The 20,358-nt window shown below is 33.8% G+C and overlaps 1 protein-coding gene across 3 annotated transcripts in view; it reads right to left on the minus strand.

Moving 5' to 3' along the window:
* Positions 1-20,358, minus strand: part of ATF6 (activating transcription factor 6) — a 226,788-nt gene that overhangs the window by 108,709 nt on the left and 97,721 nt on the right. For 2 of the 3 annotated variants that reach the window (XM_032161151.2, XM_032161153.2), the window contains exons 13-14: positions 16,357-16,424; positions 13,339-13,453 (exon numbers count right to left, since the gene is read on the minus strand). In XM_032161151.2, the coding sequence (XP_032017042.1) occupies positions 13,339-13,453; positions 16,357-16,424 (183 nt within the window). Of the gene's footprint in view, positions 1-10,100; positions 10,265-13,338; positions 13,454-16,356; positions 16,425-20,358 lie in introns of those variants that run through there. The other variant, XM_058442280.1, reaches the window with a different exon arrangement.

Below are 20,358 nucleotides of genomic sequence, written 5' to 3' on the forward strand. Positions count from 1 at the left end.
AGATGAGAAAACTTGCCTCCTTAACCCACAACTATATTGTCTACATATAAGATACAGAAAAAGATAAAACTGATATATTTGAGAATTTTATGACTCATGGAAAGGTGGAATCTAGCAAAGAAACTAGTCAAAATTGTTAATAAAAAATGACCATACATTGAAAGCCATCTTTCTCTTGTTTCAGAGGTATGAATAATCTATCTTCTTCTCTCTTATGCAACAAAATCTTTCAAATACTATAATGGTGCCAATTAAGTTGTGATGTCATTCTGAGACCAATCATGTAGAGTTCAAAGAAAAAGGAACTGGATATTTTAAACATAGATGTGAGAATCCTCTAAAAAAAAAACTCTGTTACAGCTTTTCATACTGGAAGTGAAAAGACTACGGTAGTATCCTACATTATAAGTTATTAATATAATGCAATGACTGAAAAAGTGCATACAATAGCTGAGAGACTAATAAAATTGTGGATAATCGACCTTGCTCAATGCCTCCTGAAAAGTCAGTATAAGAAATCATGGCACTTTCCAACCATATGTTAATTCATCAAATTACACTTAGTTGCAAATATGAAGGCTGAGTTAATATCTCAACTACAGAATTGTGCTTTTGTTTTACAAGTGGAAGAATCTATAGACTTTATGTTTTGCTTATATGTATTCAGTATGAGCTCAAGTAATCAACAACAAAGACCTTTTATAGGAATGCTTGGCAACAAACACTAACAGTACTGAAATATTCAGTGTTGAATAACTTTCCTAAATCTCATCATTTATCTTGAAACAACTGTGTTGATATTTACACTGATGATGCAAAAGCAATGATGGTGCCCTAGCATGAATTAAGACAGCAACACCAAACTGTATTATATAGTTCATTGTATTACTGCCCCATGTTCATATACATGCACATACCACACACAGTCAATGTAACTGAAGGAAGTCTTTGATGAAGCAATAAAAGTTATTAATTTTATGAAATCTTGACCCTTGAGTAGATGTCTTTTTAATATTCTGTATGACAAAATGGGAAATACAAATAAAGCATTTCTGCTGCATATCAAAGTACAATTGTTGTCTAGAGGAAAACCACTTGTGCAACTGAGTTGTGAGCTGCACTAGCTACTTTCATCATGGAACACCATTTTTACTTGAAAGACTAACTGATAAACTATAGTTGTTTAGCCTTGGGTATCTGACAGATATGTTCTTGAAAATAAATTAAGTGAATCTACCACTTCAAGGAAAACTGACATATTTTTGACAATGATAAAATTTGAACCTTCAAGTGAAAACTAGAATTTTGGAAAACTCGTATCTGCTACCATGAACTGCTTACAAGACTTTTCTGATAAGATTTGTGATAGTATTAAAGAATGTGACATTTTAATATATAATAAAATGTGTCAACATTTGGAAGATCTGCATAACTCAGTGAACCAGTATTTTCAAATGACCAGTGTATGATGTAACAAAACCTTGCATAGGTAAAAGATCCATTCAAAGTGCAAGATCAACCAATGGATTTTAATTTCAGAGTACTAAAATTCACAGATTTGGCTTCCACGTTGCAACTAACCTTTAAAAAACTACCTCTTGTTGCATTTTGGTGTAGCATCAAAGAATACCCACAATTATCTGAAAGGCTTTTAAAATAGTCCTTCCTTTACAACTACAGCTCCGTGTGAGGCTGGATTTTCTTCATATATTTTGACCAAAAAGAACAGATATAAGAATCTATCTGGTTTCTATTAAGCCAGTTATTAAAGAGGTTTTTCTCAATGTTAAAAAAAAATGCTACTCTTCTCATTAATGTTTCTTTGAAAATATAAAGGAATTTGGAAACCAAAAAGTTTGAGAACCACTGATTTAAGGATTTCCACTCTCTTATCGCTCAGTTTGGTTTTGGACCTGATGGCAAAATAGGAGCCTGAAAGGTTAGGGTCAAATATATAGAAAACAAAGGGATGGATAGATAGACTGACATGCAAACATATACATACATCAGAAAATGTCTGCCTACATGGCTGTGGCTTAGATTATCCTCATTCTAAAGTCAAAGAAAAATTATTATTTTTACTGTATATCATTCTCTCTAGTTCACATTGCTCCTACCTCTACTAGAATAGATATTCAAAAGCTGCTAATTCAAAGCACATTTTGGGGGGAGAATTCAACTAACCTCTTTAAGGAACTTCAAAGTAAATATGTGACACTGACCCTCTCCAAGACAGACTCATTCTTAACAGAATAAAAGTTATTGAACTTCTATTCAATAAAAAATAGAATCAGAAAAGAAATAGCTGTAAAATGTAATCTGAATAAGTTTACATGTTACTGTTAACCGTTACACATAAACTGTTTATTCTGTATGATATATTTTAGTTTAATTTTTCAAGATTTATTTTAGGGCATATTATAATCAGACAGAGATGACTCCAAATAAATTATTCAAAAGATAGCCTACGTCAGAATTAACAATTTCGCAAGCTTATCTTAAATTCATTCCATACAAGAAATAAGCACTATGCAGGGGATACTCTCATCCTTCTAGGACATCACAGACACAATATAACAGGCATCTTATCCATAAGGAGCTTATTCAGTCTGGGGCTTATTCATTCCAGAGGTTAAAATGATAGCACAATCTGTTTAGCACCCTAATTGAAAAATAATCCTTTCTGTCCACGTATTACCAAGATCACTGTTTCGACTTTGAAACACAGAGAAATTCTTACTAGGTATATAATTTCCCTCATGCAAAATGGCAGACTTTTAAAAATGCATTTGAATTCACTCATTTTCAAAGACTAATTGCTAGACTTAAACATGAGACACAGATGGTCCTGATAACAATACTCAGTAAACTGGACTATCACAATTTCTTTATCACTTTACGATGACTATATAAACTAATTTAGAATATAGTGTCAAACTGATGGATTTGGTATCTAGTTAATTTGTTGGTTTATTCATTCAATGTTTATTGAATACCTGCCACATGCCTGATATACCATGTATTGGGAACAGGGTCATGCGCTGTTCTTGCGCTCAGGGTACTTATAGCCTGCCAGGGGAAACAGACATTAAACAATCACATAATTATTATCTAGTTAGATACTATACTCCTACTCTCAGCCAATCATCCATCTTGCAGGCTTCCAGTGTGATGCCCATATTATGAATTGGATATCTCCTCAAAGCCTACCCATAATGAGATCTTTATAGAAGACTAGCAGCAATGTGTTGAAATAAATATCACACAATTATTAGCCTTAAGATTTTTCAGGAAAACACCAACTGTCAGTGTTTAGATTTGCTGATGGTGTCAAAAGTTAAAATATTAACAGTCCAAAATGAACAAATCACTGTATACTATATAGGAGAGGGGAGGAAATGACATGAGTGTTTCAGACCTTGATCCTGAGTCAGATCATAAGTCATCAATTTTTCCTAATTATAATAATTGCTTCCTCCATAATTAAGTTTTGCGACATCATAAGAAAGGTTGTACCAAATTTTATGTAGGTTACTTTGCTAGTTTTCTAACTTAATATGAGAAAAAATTATAAAACCATTTACATATAAGTTAAATGAGAAATAGTTCTATCAACTTTAACATTTTGAAAACTCTTTACCATTATTAAAAACCAGCTCCATATTTAAGATTCAAAAGACTTTTGATATCTCAAGGAGATATTAAAATTAAATCATTAAATATGATTTTATTTTTCAAAAATCTGGTTTTAATTCCATACACTCTTTTATTGTTCTTTTCTGTAGTCCTACTGCAAATAAACAAAAACTGTTCAACTTTCTCCATGCTTTTACTTTAAACAGAAAACAATATAGAGGAGGAACAATGACTTGTTTGTTTTCCTTTAGAACACCTGTCAAGCATAAAACATAAAATATATACTCTATTCTTATATGTATATAAACTAACTACAATAGTCCCTATTTACCTTATACCCTATCTCTATATCTCTCCTGTCCTTAACACAAACACATACACACACACTCTTAGTTCTCTTCTCCTTATCTGTATCTAGACTATCTCCACTTCCTTCCAGTGTCAGATTTACCAAACCATTGTTTTTCTTTCCCATTCTCTTCTATCTCTACTCTGGATTCTGTTCTGATTACTCTACAATAAACGTAATCTCAAGTTACCAATGATTTTTATGTTTACACAAGACAAATGAGTTTCTTTCATTTCTCATTCTCAGGGAGCTCTATAACATCTGATACCACTGACAGCCTCCTTTTCTGAACTCTTCTTCCTTGACCTCTATGTTCTAAAATAACATAAACAAGTTGATTCATTTTCCTTCATCTGTACTCTTCCAATTCTCCTATATTTCTAATAATTTCCTCTGTGTTTCCCTGCTAGCTCTTGTTCCTCCCACACTATTACTTTGAGTAACTGTGGCTTGGTTTTCCACAGGGCTTTGTCTTGGTCTCTGGAAAATGATCCTGAAACAACTCAAAATATGTTTTGAAAAAAGAGATGAATGTAATTAAACTCCAAGTTGACCACCTTCAAAGATCTGATATTTGGATATCTTAAACAGGCAATAGAGGGAAATGATCAAGAACACAGACTCTGGAGCCAGACTTGGTTAAATTCTGACTCTGCCATTTCTAAACTATGTCACAATGGATAAATTTGTTTTTTCATTTCTACAGCTGACTTTTTCTTCCTTCTTTTTAATCTTTCTTATTGGAGTTCACAATGGACACGACTGCCTCAGGTTCTTCATCTGTAAAATGATGATAACTACACCCATCTCAATTATAAAGATTAAAGATTGTTGTATTGTGTACTGTATAAGTGTTATTAAATAAATTAAACAACTGCCGGCTATTCAAAAAACAAACTCATTAATGTATAGCCCCACCTTGTAACTTCACATTTTGTTGTTTTTGTTATGGTTGTTTTTCAAAACTCTTAAAATATACTGACTCCACTAGATTGAATCACTTAGTAACTTCAAAGAGTTTAAAGCAATACTACAGCTTTCTAAGAGGAAAGTGAGCACACACACACAAACATACAGAAAAAAAACTATAGATTTCTGGACCCAGAAGGAAAAAAGCAAATCTACACTAACTTTATCACTTAACATATAAGGAAATTGAAGATGAGAGGGACTAAGTGATTTGTCTAAAGTCACATAGCAGATGTCACTGAGTGGCAAAATTGGGGCTAGAATGCAGGTCCCTAGGGTCTGTATCTATGAGTTGTTTAAAATACATTTTTTCCTCACATATTCATGATGTGAAGAAATTTTTTTGGGGGGGGAATGCAGTTCTGCTTTGGGGAAATATTTTCTTCCCTCATTACAAAAAATTTGATGAGAACTTTAAGCCATCAATCATTAAATCCTACCTTTTTTCTTTTTTTAATTTTTATTTTAAGTTCAGGGGTACATGTGCATGTTTGTTTTATAGGTAAACTCATGTCATGGGGCTTTGTTGTACAGATTATTTTGTCACCCAGATAGTAAGCCTAGTTACTCAATAGTTATTTTTTCTGCTCCTCTCCCACCTCCCACCCTAATTCCTGCCTTTTTTCAATGTAACTTTACAAGTCTTTCAGGAATTATTCTATTCCACAGCTAAAAGTCCACCCACACCAAAGCTGACTATATATCCTTAAAATTTTCATTGCTATCCAAGTCACCAAAGTAATTTTAAACGTTCATTGAGAAAAACGTCCTCCTTTGTTTCTGCAAACCCCACCTCTAGTAATCTTTTGAAGAGTAGGACATAAAAAATAAGGGTAAACAGCACAAATAAACAGTTAGTGGTCTGAGTAGTCAACATTTATCTGGGAGTTACTCTGCCCAGCCTGCAATGCATTGCAATAGATCTTGTAAAAGACAAAACAGAATGAATAGACTTTATCCCTGCCCAGAGAAAGCATACAACCTAAAAAGAGGAGATTAAACAAGTGCATATGAAAAAAATTTCACAATAATAAGACTACCAAATACAGCAAACAAATAAGAACCGCTGAAAAATTATCATGACTCAGATGGATCTGCCCACCATTCTGAGAATTTTGAAGACTTCATATTATTCTTGAGTTGTAAGTTCTCTGTTTGTGGCTATATACAAGTCTAGTTACAGACTACTGAACAATCATTTCTCAAACATAAAGCAAGTTATTTTAGACTCTTTGTGATTGAAAAGTGTAAGTAAAAAAAAGTTTTTATGTTAGCTAGCAATGTTATAGAGACAAAGAACAAATAGTTAAATCCTCTAAAACCACACAACAGTAACTCACATTTAACAAGGAGTTTGAGATCAAATGCTTCTGATCTCAAAGATCTAGCATGCCATATACAGAATCCATAATAAAATGTGTTTACACACACAAAATCCCACTCTTTTCAATGAGAAGCTCTAGAATACCAATAATTAAAACAGCTTCTATTTTTGCTAAACTACTTCCTTTTTAAGACAAAGCAAAGACATTTCTTTTCTACTATGTTGAAAATTTCCGATACTGTTTTAAAAAGAAACCAGAAACTTTCAAGGCCTATTTATTCTATTCCCTGACTTGAAATCTGAAGCTATATTATAATATTTCAAACCATTAAGTTATTCTCCAGCATTATGAAAGCATAATCTAATAAAGTACTTAATCTACAATTATAATTAACAGGTAATTAACAAACAAACATAATCAGGTAATTAACAAACAAAAAATTTTTGAAGTTGTGTAATGAATCTGCCAAAACTGTCCAGATTTTTCAATGAAATATCTTGATTTTGGAGGGTTAGATTAATTTTTTATTTACATATGCTATAATATAACTAAAAGTGCCAGATATAAAGAAAAAAGCACCACAATGTAAAGAAAAAAAAAATCACTGTATTCAATTAGAATCCATCAATTATTGTCCTAGTTCTAATGCTTACCATTTTTGTGTCCTTAGATAAGCTACTTAATCTCTCTTTGCTTCAGCTTTTTCAGCCATAAAATAGGACTAAGAATACTTATGTGACTATATGTAAGGAATTGCTAAGATTATGTATGTGAAAGAGATTTGTAAACTACAAAGGTAGTATACATTGAAGTGTTAATATTTGTATATAATAAAGTGAAATAGAAAATGGACATACAAAAAGAACATTGTTGGTATAATGATTAAATAAATCTAGGTTAAGTTTATTAACCTAGGGTACTCAGTCAACTCTGCTCTATTTTTTATAATGTGCTGTAGACCTGAATGAGAATACATTTTAAAGTTAAAAATTAATTTTAAAAAGCCTTCTAAAAGAAGGTTTTTTAAAACATCTCTCTTACGAGATAAGACCCTTTTCTAAAATGCAAGTATCTTTCCAAACTCATCTATTCACATTTTTTTCCAGCTAGAACTTGGCTGAAAGGCCATGAAAGTGGAGATAAGAAAATGGCCAAACTCCAAGATCTATGTGTACGCTCAAGTCTTGAGGTCTCAGAAACAAAGGAGCTGTACCCTTTTGAAGTAGACTTTATAAACTAATTTCCTTTGATACTAAAGAAATTCCTCCTGCCTCTGAAGATTATATATATATACATATAATTGTATATAGAATTTTTATATATGCATATAAACTAAATATAAATTTCTAAGAAATAAATAACAGGCATTAAGAAAATATGCCATTCTTCATGTGGTAGGTATTAATCTAGGTATTAAGTTAGAAAATATCATTGCTATTTTTGAAATTCATTTTTATGCCCATCCGTGGGACTAAACCTCTGGCAAACATTTTGAACAAATAACATCACTAGTCAACCTTTTTTTTTTTTTGCAATAATCACAGTATTTCCTACAGTGTTTCCAAAGTTTCAAGTTTCTGGCTCCTACTGCTTGAATCTGTACAAATAGTAGAACTCATCCCTTTTCCAAAGAAGAAATCAATGAGGTCTAACAACAATCTACTCCAAAATGCTGCCAACAAATATTTTAAATGAAGATGCAAGTACCTCAAAGTTCTACTTACTGACATAGAAAGCTGTTAAACACTACACTCAGGTGAATTATTTAGCTCTACAGCTTAGATTCAGAGACAAGAATAAGCTGATGATATCTGGCTAGTGCAAATCATAAATGGAAAAAACAGAGATCATCTCTCACTAGACTTTCTACTGGCGTTCAGCACAGCTTATATTACTTCTTAGATCAGTAAAATAGATCCCAATTTCTTTAAGCAAAACAATGTAAAAAAATACCTTTTAAATGATTATGAAAAACAACAAACTTCCATCACCGGGACTTCTCTCAACGGATCACGTCTGAAACCATTCTGTTCAATAAGCACTCAGTGGTAGGCATCGCTGAGTGTCAGGGGTGGTCACAAAAGCATACAATATTTCCTGCCTTCAAAAGGCTTATCATGTAGATGAGAAGATGAGCCTTTTAGATCAAACAATTAGGAACCAATACAAGAAAGAATTTAACGCACACTTACCAAGAACGGGGGAAAAAAGAATAATTAAAAAAAAAACAAAACAGGTTGTGTGGTATAGTAGTTTATGAAGCTCCCAGTGCCTGCCACGGTCATTTTCTCAGAAGAGTGGCCCCAGGTTTTTCCTTCTACATAAAGTTGCTGGCTTATAAAGCAAGAGAATAATGAAGCCAACCCTATTTCTCTTGTCACAAATGAATAACTGTGGATCATAAGCCAAAGCTGCCATAGTAATTCTCTGCATAAGAGATGGTGACCAGAACTACCCAATCAGATCTTTGTGTTTGAGGAGTATGAATCAGTAATGTGTAAAAAAAGAGGAAAGTGGAATCACTGGAGCTGCTGTCAAATCAGAAATACAATAAACCACTATTCCAATTCTCCATGAAGACTAGTATACATTCCACCTGATGAAGCACAAGCACAGAGGGATTATTTGGATTCTGACCCAGTTTCCTGTGCTTCTTTAATCTCACATATCTTACAATAAGTCCCTATTACTTAATGTTACCCTTGTAATCCATGCCATATATATGATAGTGTTAATAATTTTTATAAGGGACCAGTAAGTGGTAAATACCCAAATATGGTACTATTGCTAGAATATATAAAACACTTGGAAAGAGAGGAGAAAGAGACATCTCTCAGGCACTCATATGGCTATAGCTCAGGTTCTTCTGTAATATTATGTATTTATTTGAAACTGATGAAAAGACACTTTACGTGTTTACTTACAATTTGAGACAGGTAATGAAAACAGAAAATGTAATAGAAATAAAAAATGTTCCCAAAGTCGGCATCCATCTCATTTGCAAAAGAAAAAATATTAAACAAGCAGAGATAATATGGCAAACTGACATTCATAGCCATCTGATTCAAAGAGAACATGTTTTTAATGAAAAACTGCCCCAGGAAGAAATTCTTTCCCTATATATTAGCGGACGAGACAGCAACATGTAAGGATGGTATTTAAATGTGTATTGAAACAATAAATTAATATCATTTCCCAACCTTTCTTCTCAATGTTTCTTTTCTGTCCTTTTAAAAACTTCTTATTAACTTTATTTGAGCTTTCCTGAGTATTTGTTTCTGTCTTAGCTCTTGAATTCATTTTGTTATATTATTTATTCAACCTCCTCCCTCCCTCCCTAAATAGACTATCATACAAAAGCATTTTTAAAATAAGCATTATTGAGCCCAGGAGTTCAAGACCAGCCTAGGTAACAAAGTGAGACCTCCATTTCTACAAAAAATAAATAAAAATTAGCTGGGTGTGGTGGCGCTCTCCTGTAGTCCCAGATACTCTGGAGGCTGACGCAGAACTGTTTGAGCTCAGGAGTTGGAGGCTGAAGTAAACTATAATCGTACCACTGTACTCCATCCTGGGCAATAGAGACTCTGTCTCTTAAAACAACAAAAAAAGCATTAAACTTAATTGGATTTTTTCTTATTAATGTATCAGTTATTCTACACTCAAAGTGACTTGGAAGTTTGAGAAAAAGTTATTCCCCAATCTCCCTCTCCAAATCATACTAAAACAAATCAAAGAGAGGAGAAAACGGCAAAGTATTTACAGGAAAATAACCTACAAATAACCGGAACTAAGCAAAGAAAGCAGAATAGGTTACTATGTTGGTGGTAAAAACTCTTTAAGGAGAGTCAAAATAACAGAAGCACTTTGGACCTTTGTCTGGACTGCTGGGATCATAAGCATTTTTTCTTGCTGAGCTATAACAGGAACTCAGTAGTTATCCAAGAGTGTGTCTGCTTTAGAGAAAATAATTTCAACAGCTCAACTGTAAAGAGATTAAAAGGTACAGGAATGCAGGGTGTGAGGGAGGGTAAGTTTGGCAGAGAGTGGCTTCAATAACAGTACTAAACAGTCAATGGCTACTTCTACATTTTTAGATATTAAAATATTTTGTTAACTACATGTCCATTCATAAAATAAAATAACATGGCTTGCTTATTGGCTTCGTTATAAATGTCTGGTTCATGCTAAGCCAAAACCTGGGGCTCTGGAATCTTCTTCTGAATTTCCAATGTAGTATCAATTACAATAATTTCTGCCAATAAAATTAAGAACCTAAGTGGGAGAAAAAGTCTACATCCTTCTGCACAAGAAATGATGCCACTCACCTTTTTAATGAAACTGTTAGAATATTTTATATTGAAAGATGAAAGAAAACACTAAGCATGAGGTAATTTATTATTTCATTTTCATTTCAGCAAGAGCAAAAAGAACAATCCAGGTATTTAAGAACTAAATTCCTGTCCCATAACATAGTTTACAGTCATCAAGATAAAATTAACTTCCTTTTCCCTACTATTGAAACAAAACAAGAAAAAATAAAAAGGATGTTGTCTAACTACGATTATCTCATTTGGTTCAGGTTTATCTTTACTTTTCCTTGATATAAAACACCAAAATGTGATAAATCAGTAATTTGAAAATGAAAAATCCAAACAGAATGTTAGACATACTCCTAATAGTATTTGTGTGAGAGACAGTCCTAACGGTCTTCCTGAGTGAACATCAAGGGACTGGGGGGGAGTGGAAATCAGTAATTTTCTAACAGCACTTTTATAGCAAATTAATGAGAAATCACTTTTTACAAATGCAAAAAAATGCAATACATATATGTATTTCAAACCGCCATTCATTGTCTTTTATAAAAAATACAGTCCCTTTAAAGCTAGGACTGGTCGGGCACGGTGGCTCATGCCTGTAATCCCAACACTCTGGGAGGCCGAGGCGGGTGGATCATGAGGTCAGGGGATCGAGACCATCCCGGCCAACATGGTGAAACCCCGTCTGAACTAAAAATACAAAAATTAGCCAGGCATGGTGGCATGCGGCTATAGTCCCAGCTACTCAGGAGGCTGAGGCAAGAGAATCGCTTGAAGCTGAGAGGCGGAGGTTGTAGTGAGCCAAGATGGCGCCACTGCACTCCAGCCTGGGCAACAGAGAGAGACTCCATCTCAAAAGAAAAAAAAAAAAAGCTAGGAGTGTTTTCTCTATAAAAAATACTTGTTCTCTTCCCTTAGAAAAACATTACTAACCATGACTTCAATCCATGGCTTGACAAGCGTTACTTGTAATATCTGTTATACTCTTTTGATCAAATAATACAGTAATTATCCTGAACCTCAGAAAAACTGTCTATTTGAGTGTTAAAAACATTCTTCTACAGTAACTTCCATAAAATACACTTCAACACAATCATTTTAACACCCAGCAGGTTTCTTCTTCAAAGTACTGAATCTTATTCTTAAATGTTTACTTTTTTTCTCCTACTTTGAACGTAATTGCATCAATAGTAAGGAAATACTTTGTTTTCATATATTAGTACAGTTGGAGCCTTGCAGGAAACATTGTTCTCAGCTGCCCCCTTGCTGCTGAAAAGAAACTTTGAGGCTGGTGCTGTATAGAAACATACCAGTTATGTCTGATAGAGTAAGGTGAACACGGAATTTTGTGAAAAGGCAGTGATCATGAGACACTATGGCTAAAGTGTTCCAAATCTCTTAGCATTTTTGATTAATAACTGAAAATATATAAGATGTTTGATCTCCCTATTTTTCAAGTATCAAGGTTCTCTGGTCCTAAAAACCTGAGCTGCTAGATATTTATACCTTAGGAAAAGAATTAACTAGTTAACTGAGAATTTCAGTGATAGTGAGTGGTAATAATCAGAGAATGAATTTGCTCATTCTATTGTTAGTATAGACACTTGTCCCTTTATATATGTGGAGGACTGGTTACAGAGCCACCTGTATAACTCCAAATCAGTACATACTCAAGTCCCACAGTTAGCCCTGTGGAATCTACATGTGTGAAAAGTTGGCCCTGCATATAAGTGGGTTTGGCATCCTGCTGAGGTTGAGAAAAATCCACATATAAATGGACCTGCTTCATTCAAACTTGTGTTGTTCAAGGGTCAACTGTACTTACTTCTAACCACAACCAGTGTATTCTTAAAAAAAAAAAAAAAAAAAGAAAGAAAGAAAAAAAGAAAGCCAGCTACTCAGTATCACTCGAGCCCAGGGGTTTGAGTCCACCCTGGGCAACATAGTGAGGTCCCTTCTCTTGTTTAAAAAAAGAGAGAAAGAAACAAAAAACAGCTTGGGATAGAAACCACCACTGAGGAATTCTAATTCATTCATGTGTTCCTGGGTTAACCTACAGCACTCTAACAGAGATATTCACAAGGCAATTCTATGAAGAAAATATTTTCATTTTATAGAAAAAGTAGATGAAATATAGCTATGCATTTTTTCCATTTAGCCTAACATTCATAACATTCAAAAGTGCTAGTATAAACATTTACTTTTACTTAAGCTAACTGATTATCCAACACATTCTTCACCAAACAAATGTTTAAGAAGAGATAAAAGAGGAATAGAGATTCTTAGGAACATAGATCCAAACATTCCACAATTAATAATCAGCCCATGATCCATCTCAAACCTACATTTCAGAAGTCTATTTCTCAATAACCAAATGGGAATTGGTTTAAAAGCCTAAATAGGAAAAGCCTAAATAGAATATTTTTATGTTTTTACTTTTCCTTTTGTTATAAACAGCATGGCTATCAGGATTACAAACAATAAAAATCAACAAGTAGTTTATATTTCCTAAATATAAACTCATAGTCTGACACCAATTCCATGTTCATCTTTTATTAAAAATACTCAACAGCTCAAAGTAAAGCATGTATTACAGTACTTAGACTGTTCCACTCACATAATTTATTTTATATTGCTTCCTATTTCTCACATCTTTGTATTTTCCACAATATTCAGCCCAATGTCTTGTGTACGGCAAGCACTCAAAAATATTTGCTCTATTCTTTCAAGATGAACTTACCCTTCGAAATGACACAACATAAAATGTGTCTCCCCTTCTGCGGATGGCTTCAAAAAAGTCTTGATAACTTCTGGGTGAAGCATAATACACTTGTAGCTCACTCCCTGAGTTCCTGCTAAAGTAAAAAAAATATAAGGTATTACTAAAATAAAAAGTTTCATGCTTTCCCAAAATACTTCCCATTCTAAGGCTATGTCTGAATTCTAAGAATCTCTCTCAACCAAAATATTAGTTGCACTTTGGCAGTAATTTTTATAACAATACTTTGTAAAGCCCAAGGATCAAGATATTTTATAAGAACCCATTCACTAATGCTAAAATTCTGATTTCTGAATCAAGGCTCTAAAATGTACTAGATGGTCAAGTACATTGCAAAGCATGTAAAAATAATGAAAGTATCAGAAAATAGAGAGATTTCTGCATAGGTTTGAATGATTTTTAATTTTTTAGTAATACAAATTAAATCTGAGGAAAAATGATTTTTCACCACTATGTCGAATATATGAAGGTATGCTTGCCTACGAGGCTGTGTAAAAGGTGGAAAAAGCTTAGGATTTGAAAACAAACAGACTTGGTTTAGAATTCCTGCTTCACTTCTCAAGTGGGCACTCGGGGAAATCGCCCTCCATGAACAAACTGTTTCCTCCTCAATAAAAAGAGGATAACCACACAAACCTTGTAGGACTGTTATTGGAGATGTTATATATGTAAAGTGCCAAGCATGGATCCTGTCCCGTGGGAGTCACTCAACAACTGCTAGTCATTGATATTAAAAGTACCACGTAAGTGCCTTACTAAAATTAAAAACTAAAATGATAATACTCAAACCACAACATGCCCCAAAAGATACAGTCAAATGATTCTAATAGAGTTCTTAATGTGTTCAGGATTTTCTAGTGTTTAGGACCAATATCTCGAAGAGTTAAAGGGATCCTGTAATGCTTCATTTTTTCCTCAAAGAGAGAACTTGTATGTATCAATCAAATATTATTAAATTAACAGGAGAAAAAGACTGATCTAAATTGAAGTAATAAATGAGTCATAAGAACTTCCTTTGAAATAACTCCATTTGTTCACTAGGCCATTTCTGATTACGATATTTTGAATATATAGTTGCTTCTTGCTATTTTGTGATAGTTGTGTTCTAAAAAGTCACTGCCAGCAAGAATTAGTGAATCCTAAACTGTTCTCCTAGGGGAAATACAGGGCCAGGTTCCTGCAAGCCTCTGGTTACAGTATTTCTGTTAAGTGATAAATATATAACTTTATTTATGTGTTTCTGTTTAGAGACACCTTCTTTAACATATAGTATTCATTCACTAACTTGAACTCACAGCCAACTGCACTATAAATCATGCCTGAATGAAACTTATCTAACACACACAGCTTCTCCACACAGCACATCACAGCCCGCTTGGGCTTAGCAACACTAGACAGCAATTCAGCAATATGACTCAGGGCCATTTCAAACAGCAAAATTACCAACAAAAAGCACAAAAATATGAAAAATGTGGACTGTGAAAAGGACCTTGTTTATATAGCTGAGACTAGAGGGCAGAACACTGCCTTGTTCAACCTCACCAGGGAGCATCCACGCATGTTTGCGAATGATGACAAAAGCACTGCTAATATTAGGGGTTACAAACACATTTTAGCAGATTTTAATAGGTGAATTAGCAAATATGGAATCCACAAATAATGAAAATTGGCTGTAATTCACTAAAACATTTTAACTAATGAAGAAATACCATGCCATCATAACCATGCATCCAAAAATTGATACATTTTTAAAATAAATGTAATTGAATGATATATTCTGGTTAGCAGAGAATTATTAGTTATTATTTAAATATATTTGAATTATCAATTTCAACAGGATAATACAATCTCAGGATTTTAAACATTCATGATGCTGATATGCTGCTCATTGCTATTTAATAGGAATTCTCAGTTATTAGTATAATGAATAAAATAGCTTTCGACTTACATTTTTACTATCTATCTATCTATATTTTTTTCTCAGTGCCTAGAACACTGGCACACAGTATATTGTAAGTAAATGTTAAATTCGTATAAGTGAACTGCAAATGTGTGGTAGAGCTACAGATAGAAGCTGAGATTCTCAAATTTCACTTTGGTGATACTGTTGTAAATAACGTCGCATCATTATCATTTACCATTTTGGGGGGCACTTATGTACCATGCTAAGTGCTCTAAATATATTATCTAATTTAACCATTATATCAACTCTGTGCAGCCAGCATTTTGTAGATGAGGAAACTTCAATTGCATGTAATCTGCTTGAGCCCACAAAGTAAGAGGTAGAGTTATGATTTTAACTCTGCCCAACAGGGCAAATAAAGCTAGCATCTTAACCATGACACCATATTGCTTCCCATTATTATATTTCCCTTTGAAGACATTTAAACCTGTAGATACAGCATTCTCTTTGAAATCTTTCAAAATCTTAAGTATTATTGTGTAGTGAAAAATGCATTGTAAGTAAAAGAGCTAGGATCTGAATTCTGAGTCTGCCACTAGGTCTTATGACTCTGAAAATTACAAAAAAAAATAAATGATTTGACCAGTTTTCCTATATATAAAATATACTTTTAGTTATTACGTGGATTTAAAGATAAAATGCATGTAGAACACTCAGCAGGACACCTGGCACAGAGCACTCAAAAAATAACTTTCCCTTCCCTAGGTTCATGAAACAGATGCAAATCAAGGGCAAGAAAGCTATGGGTATTCAAGATTTTCATCAAAATTATGATGGAACAGCATTCTGACTAAATTTGTATTTAAGGGATTTGGGAGAGTTGAACTTTTGGAATTATCTGGCTTTATTCCAACTGCTCAGTAGTATATGTTATATATATATATATCAGAGTATATGACTAATATAAAACTCATAGATGAGAACAAATTTAAGGTGAAAAGGAAGTGTGAATTTCAACTTTCTTAAAATACCAGCTATTTTAAATTCCCTGGCCAAGAGCTTCTGCACTGTCTTACCTGATACTAGTGGTTTCTGTGTATTGAACAGCCATCAGCTGAGAATTTGAGCCCTGTTCCAGAGCACCCTGGAATATTAAAAAAAACAAAGTTTAATACTGTATCATGAAATTATATGAAATCTTCCTATACTGGTTCATTCTATACTTACATTTGTTAAACTTCCATTGCTAAGATTTCTGACATATTCAGTTCAAATAATTAAACACTGACAGATATTAGAACTCTTTAGGTCCATTCTGGTCTGGGAGAAGTGTATTATGGAGATTAAGGCATTTAAGGCGCTTTCCATTAAGTTTAAAGAAAAAGCCCAAAAGCTTAGTCCAAGCACCACAAATTTTATGACCAAGCCATGTAAGTGTTACTGAACATATAACAATGTATGCTTGTCTAAAATAATTATCTTCCCAATGACAAGTTCCTAAGAAGTATGAAAAGTCCATAATGAAAGTAGATCCTATTGTTTACTGAGTTAAACACAGATCTTCATGCCAAAATACATCTATGAACTAAGCCATCATTAAAGAGTTCTTACTGATGACTCTTGGCAAGAGAACAGTTCAATCTACACCCATTAGTGGCCCACATATGCTACACTGGAAACCTGTCTTTCACATAGCATTTGCTTTGCACTATGCCTTTTTATTCTCCCTGGTAGTTACGTAAGCTGATTTTCAGAAGAGGTTTGTCAGGGTATCAGAGTTCAAGGGCATATTACCAAGTTCTATTACATTAGAACGTAATCTTACCCTGTCAAACAACGGTTTAAATAATTTTTTAATCATTTGTTCATTACTGTGTCCATATATCCATCTTTCAGTAATCAAAGCACCTACATGCGCCCAAGCTACAAAATTAAATATTTGACTTCTGCCTTTAAGAAGCTCACAGTTTAACTGGGAAGACAGATATAGGAAAACAATACAATGTGATAAGTGCTAAAACAGAAGCATGTATGCATATAAGTGCTAAAACAGGAGGTAAAACAGAAGTTTAAGGGAGAAAAGAAAAGGAAACAATTTTGTTTGGTGGATGGAACCAATATGCAGAGATGAATATAGGGGTTCCCACTTCTGGCTCTGTAACAAATCAAGGATCTTATTTTATAAAAATCTAACGTGGGTCTTGTATATTGCAGGTGTTCAATAAATGTTTTGTTTAACAACAAATGAAAAAAATCACCAATAAAATGAAAAGAAGAACACAGTTGAATAATAAAATACTACACTTACTGGCATAGTTATCCAGTAAGTAGTAAATAAAACCAAAACTAAATTATAGCTAGTTGATAAATATAAGGTTTAAAATGAACAGATTAGCTGGTGAATTTTAAATGATTTGTGCTACTTTGGCCCATATGAAATGAGCAAAGAAGTTTGAAAGAAGCCAGACTTCTTTCCCTAGTCTCAGAAAGGAATGGGTATGCCTTAGGAAAAGCCAAGTTACAGAGAGATCAGGCAATCAGAAAATAGATATTCCATTTACCTATCCAAGATTTATACCAATTAACTAAGGAAGCTCTGAAAAACTAGTCATGAGCTTTTGCATTTTCAGCTGTGTGAGTTTAGCAAAAGATCATAATTGACAAAAATGTGAGAGGCATTTACACAGAAATGAGAGGATGTTAAAATCTCCAGTTATGCTGTAGATCTTTTTCTCAAGTTCTGTCACTTTTTGCTTTGTGTACATTGAAGCTTTGTTATTAGGGGCCTACACATTTAGAATTGTTTTATCTTCTTTGTATGCTTCTTTTATCAATAAAAAATTTCTTTTGTTGTCTCTTAGAATAACCTTTGTTTGGAAGTCTACTTTTTCTGATTAATATAGCCATGCCAGCTTTTTAATGCTTCATGTTTGCATGGCATACATCCTTTTTCACCTTTATTTTCCATCTGTCAGTGTCTTCATATTTAAAATGTTATTTCTTATAAACAATATATAGTTGGATCTTCCCTTTTTAAAAAAATCTAGTTTGAAAATTTCTTCCTTTTAATTGATGTGTTTAGCCCACTGAATTTAACTACTAATATGGTTGGATTTAAGTCTATCATCTTGGTATGCATTTTTAATTTATTCTATTTGTTCTTTATGTGTTTCTCTTTTCCTGTCTTCTTTTCACTGAACTGCATATTTTTTAGTATTCGATTTTTATTTCTTACATTGTCTTTTTAGCTATATTTTTTCCTTTCTTTTTAAGACACAGGGTCTTGCTTTGTTGCCCAGGCAGGAGAGCAATGATGTGATCATAGCTCACCGCAGCTTCTCAAACTCCTGGACTCAAGCAATCTTCCTGCCACAGCCTCCCTAGTAGCTGAGATTACAGGCACAAGCCACCGTGCCTGGCTCTAGCTGTACTTCTTTATGTTAGCTTTTAGTAGTTGCTCTAGAGATTATACTTTGATATGTTACCACAGTCGATCTTGAAATATTATTTGAACAACATAAAAACTTTATTAAGAGTACAATTCCATTTATCCCTCCCCACTTTGTGTTCTTATTGTCTTATATTTTACTTCTATATAAGCAATAAACCCCATAATAAACTGCTATTATTATTGCTTTAAAAAGACAATAGTCTTTTAAAGACATTTAAATACACACACACAAGATAAATATAGTTTCTTTTACAAAACGCCTGTTCTTCCAGAATCTACAATGAACTCAAACAAATTTACAAGAAAAAAACAAACGACCCCATCAACAAGTGGGCAAAGGACATGAACAGACACTTTTCAAAAGAAGACATTTATGCAGCCAAAAAACACATGAAAAAATGCTCATCATCACTGGCCATCAGAGAAATGCAAATCAAAACCACAGTGAGATACCATCTCACACCAGTTAGAATGGCCATCATTAAAAAGTCAGGAAACAACAGGTGCTGGAGAGGATGTGGAGAAATAGGAACACTTTTACACTGTTGGTGGGACTGTAAACTAGTTCAACCATTGTGGAAGTCAGTGTGGTGATTCCTCAGGGATCTCGAACTAGAAATACCATTTGACCCAGCCATCGCATTACTGGGTATATACCCAAAGGACTATAAGTCATGCTGCTATAAAGACACATGCACACGTATGTTTATTGCAGCACTATTCACAATAGCAAAGACTTGGAACAAACCCAAATGTCCAACAACGATAGACTGGATTAAGAAAATGTGGCACATATACACCATGGAATACTATGCAGCCATAAAAAATGATGAGTTCGTGTCCTTTGTAGGGACATGGATGAAACTGGAAAACATCATTCTCAGTAAACTATCGCAAGGACAAAAAACCAAACACCGCATGTTCTCACTCATAGGTGGGAATTGAACAATGAGAACTCATGGACACAGGAAGGGGAACATCACACTCCGGGGACTGTTGTGGGGTGGGGGGAGGGGGGAGGGACAGCATTAGGAGATATACCTAATGCTACATGACGAGTTAATGGGTGCAGCAAAACAACATGGCACATGGATACATACGTAACAAACCTGCACATTGTGCACATGTACCCTAAAACCTAAAGTATAATAAAAAAATTAAAAAAAAAAACGCCTGTTCTTTTTACTCAAATATTTGCCCATTCTGATGCTCTTCCTTCCTGCTAATCTGGGGTTCTATCTGGTATCATTTACCCAAGTCTTTTAAAAAACATCTTTAGCATTTCTTATAGCACCGGTCTTCTGGAGACAAATTCCCTTGGTTTTCTCTATGTGAAAATGTCCTTATTTTGCCTTCATTTTGAAAGATATTCATTAATTTTCCCCTTTACCTTTTCTAAAAACTCAAAGTCTAGGAAGAGGGTAGAACTATGAAATAGGACAAGTCAAATCAAAGACATAACGCTTAGATACAACAGATATTTCAAAGAAATGTCAGTTCACTAAAATTACAGAATATTTTATAAGAGTTTGGGATACTCTTAGCAACTGAAAGAGGTAACTGGAAGAAAAAAGGTTGAAATGAGAAAAGAAAAAGGAGAGCAGTTACAGGCTCTTTATACTAAGAA

This window comes from Hylobates moloch, unplaced genomic scaffold (genome assembly GCF_009828535.3).
Source record: "Hylobates moloch isolate HMO894 unplaced genomic scaffold, HMol_V3 SCAFFOLD_8, whole genome shotgun sequence".
Taxonomy (NCBI): domain Eukaryota; kingdom Metazoa; phylum Chordata; class Mammalia; order Primates; family Hylobatidae; genus Hylobates; species Hylobates moloch.